General features: G+C 40.3%; 1 protein-coding gene across 1 annotated transcript; it reads left to right on the plus strand.

The window, feature by feature from the left end:
• The first annotated feature begins 564 nt into the window (after positions 1 to 564).
• On the plus strand, positions 565 to 2,748 carry CSNKA2IP (casein kinase 2 subunit alpha' interacting protein). The gene has a single exon (XM_049857863.1). The coding sequence runs from the start codon at positions 565 to 567 to the stop codon at positions 2,746 to 2,748; it is 2,184 nt and encodes a 727-aa protein (XP_049713820.1).
• Positions 2,749 to 3,191: the final 443 nt, after the last annotated feature.

Consider the following 3,191-nt stretch of genomic DNA (forward strand, 5'->3'; position numbering starts at 1 on the left):
TTGAACACCTATTAAATTTGGGGTACTGTTAGGCATTGTATATTCATTATCTGATTTAGTCTTTAGCTCAATAACTTAAATATCATAGTTACCTGTTTTACAGATGGGCGCTAGGTTAGAAAGTTTAATTAAAAAGTAACACACTGCGTAAGTGGTTAGAATTTGACAGAATAAGGCCTTTGTTCTACCTACAACAACAAATTGTTTGAAAAAATTGCTATTCCTATCAGGACCTCTTCTGAACTCTCTTCACTATTTTGTTAACAGGCATTATTTCCTCAAGGGGAAAAACAAATAAACAAATAAAAACTCTCGGAAACTAAAGAGAAGACAGAGGAGAACCTCGAATAGTGGTAATTTTTTTCAACCTCATCTACATCTCAATTCCAATACAATCTGTAATATTTGGGAATCAACAGGGAGGTTACAAAGAAGAAGTTAACTAGTAAATAGTATTTATTTAAAAGTGCCCTTTGTGTACGGAATCCAGCTAAAAGATTAACAGTTACTAAAACATCCCAACAAGCCAACTGCTTTCAAAAAGGCCTCTACCACTAACACAGGATGGTGCCATTAGCATATTATGATCAACATTTTATGCCATTATACCCGTCTTGCCAACTGGCCACAACCAATTCATTAACACATCAGTACAAAGGTGATAAACTAAATCAACTCAATAACCAGCCTGCGACCAGAGCGGAATCATACAGCAACCAATTAGCAGTGCCTCCACTGGGCTCTGATCAGAAGAAGGTCCAGAGCTATTCAGTACTGACCTTTCCCCAGGCTCACAACAAAATTTCACAAGGTTCTTCTAACAGAGTTCTTCTGAAATCACCATTATCCAATCCCAAACATCAGGCTACACCTTCACCAGACCTCCACTGGGGAACTCCTTCTCTGGGGTCTAATGAGAGAGGCTTGAGATCACCTTTTCCCTACCCCAAACCTCAAACAACATCTCTACTTGACCTCAAAATGACATCATCATCACTGAAACCCAGTCAAACAGCCCTAAATTCACCAATACCACTCCCGAAATCTCAGACCATATCATCCCCAGAGCTTTGCTGGACACCACCTACGCTGAAGTCTAACCAAAGAGTTTTGAGTTCATCATTATCCTCCCTCCAACATCCAGAAAAATCTTCCCTAGGTATCCTCTGGACATCGTCTTCTTTGGGACCCAATGGAAGAACACTTTGCTCAACATTACCTCAATCTAAGCCTCAGAAAACATCACTGAACTGCCTTTGGGCATCTGTATTGGAGCACAATCAGAGATCTCTGAGTTCACCATTACTCAACCCCAAACCTCAAACAAACAACTTTCTTTGTACATTCCCTTCATTGGAACCTCATCAAATGACTCTTAGCTCATCGTTACCTGACTCCAGACCTCAGAAAACTCCTGTATTGAACTCTAATCCCAGTGTTCTGAGCTTACCACTGCCTCACTCAAAATCTCGGAAGAAAACTTTACCACTTTATGTCCACCAGACTCAGAGTTTGCCGTTGTTCCCACCCAAATCTCAGACAACGTTTACACTTGATCGTGAGTGCTGGACTCTGAGCTCACCAGTTTGCCACTCCAAGCTTCAGAAGACCACATCACCAAGTGCCAAACATAGAGCCATAAATTCACCATCATACCAACTCAAACAAAGCATCTCAGGTGAAATGTCATCAAGCTCTGAGTACTGCATCAAGGAAATGGCTGTTTCAGCACTGATCTCCAAACTCCACAGTAGAAGAAGTTATGATGTTTGTGCACACACAGAATCAAATAAAGAAATTCCATGGACTTTAGATTACATTCAACCCTGCATTGTTAAAGGTGGAATTATCCCTGATGATGTTGTACATAAAATTGTCAATTCTATCTCCAAGAGCAAAATTCAGAGGGATCTCTCCAGACAGATTCTCTTTCGAAGGATGAGGGGAAGGCCAAATCCTCGTCCTGGTCCCCGTATTTCATTAAGTTATATGGTTTGTTTAGTGTGCGCTTCCTGCATAAACTTTCAGTGTAACCATCTTACAGGAAGAAAAGACCCTCGTGGTGCAACATTGTTTGTCATACCAACACCTGAGCCCAATTCTGAGGGAGAAATTGAGGTAAAATTAGTTCTTATCCTTTCTCTACCAGAGACGTCTTTCTCATCTTCCTCTGTGGAAGGAAAACAGCTTGATCAAGTATCTGAAGACAACCTTGAAGGAATGGAGAAGATATCACAGATTGCCCCTACCTCCGAGCCTGATATCATCCAGGGACCTGATACCAAGAAAAATTGGTTGACAGTAGCCCCCCAAAACAAAGTTATAAGCCAACAGCCCCAGGCTATTGACTGGCTACTTTATGTTAAAAAAAGTAACAGTTCTCAGTTGAAGTCCCAGAGCCCATCTCCTTCTTCCTCTTCCTCCTCCTCGTCTTCCTCCTCCTCGTCTTCCTCTCCCTCTACACCCTTCTCACCCTCTACTGTCAAAGATGCCACCACGCCTACTTTATCAGAATGTGTGTTCACTAAGGTACTTGGTTACCACCGCTTGCCCCCAGGGGTCTCCTGGCTTGAGTTTATAAAAAGTAAAAATCATCAGCCACTTCCTGGAAAACCACATCAAAGTCAATCACCGCCTCCCAAATTAAGGCCTATAAGGAAAAGCAGCACAGCAAAAGAGACAAAGGGGCCAAATATACTGTTCAGATTTTTCCAGACAAAATTTCAAAATGAAAGGAATCCTGATTAAATTAACTTTTTGACTCTTCGAAAGAAACTGACCTCTTAGTTCTTTAAGACTCATATTTGATTTTCTATCATGCTTATTAATATTCTTAGTAGTAACTTAAGCATGACTTTTATTTAAGCTGATTAAACATGTAGTTAAGGAGGGACTATTTCCCTTAATACTCTTTTCTAGTAGATAATAGCTTTGATCTCTAGAAGCCGAAACTGAATTCTAAGATTGTAACCCAGTGCCTGGCTTATGGTAGCCACTGCATAATCATTGTTGAATGAATGAATTAATCATAGTTGCCCATAGACCGGAAATACTTCATTTTGCCCTGAACAGTATCTATTTCAGTTGCTAGTCTCTTTTCTCATAAGACATGATAATGACAGTATTCTTAAACTAGTTTGGACTAAACTATTGTCTCAATCTCTAAAGAAAATTCAGATCACTGTTCCGTA

The sequence above is a fragment of the Elephas maximus genome, chromosome 18, assembly GCF_024166365.1.
Source record: "Elephas maximus indicus isolate mEleMax1 chromosome 18, mEleMax1 primary haplotype, whole genome shotgun sequence".
NCBI classification, from domain to species: domain Eukaryota; kingdom Metazoa; phylum Chordata; class Mammalia; order Proboscidea; family Elephantidae; genus Elephas; species Elephas maximus.

What these genes read in the sequence shown, in the direction of transcription:
- CSNKA2IP (XM_049857863.1), top strand. Translation starts at nt 565, where the DNA reads ATGGTGCCATTAGCATATTATGATCAACATTTTATGCCATTATACCCG.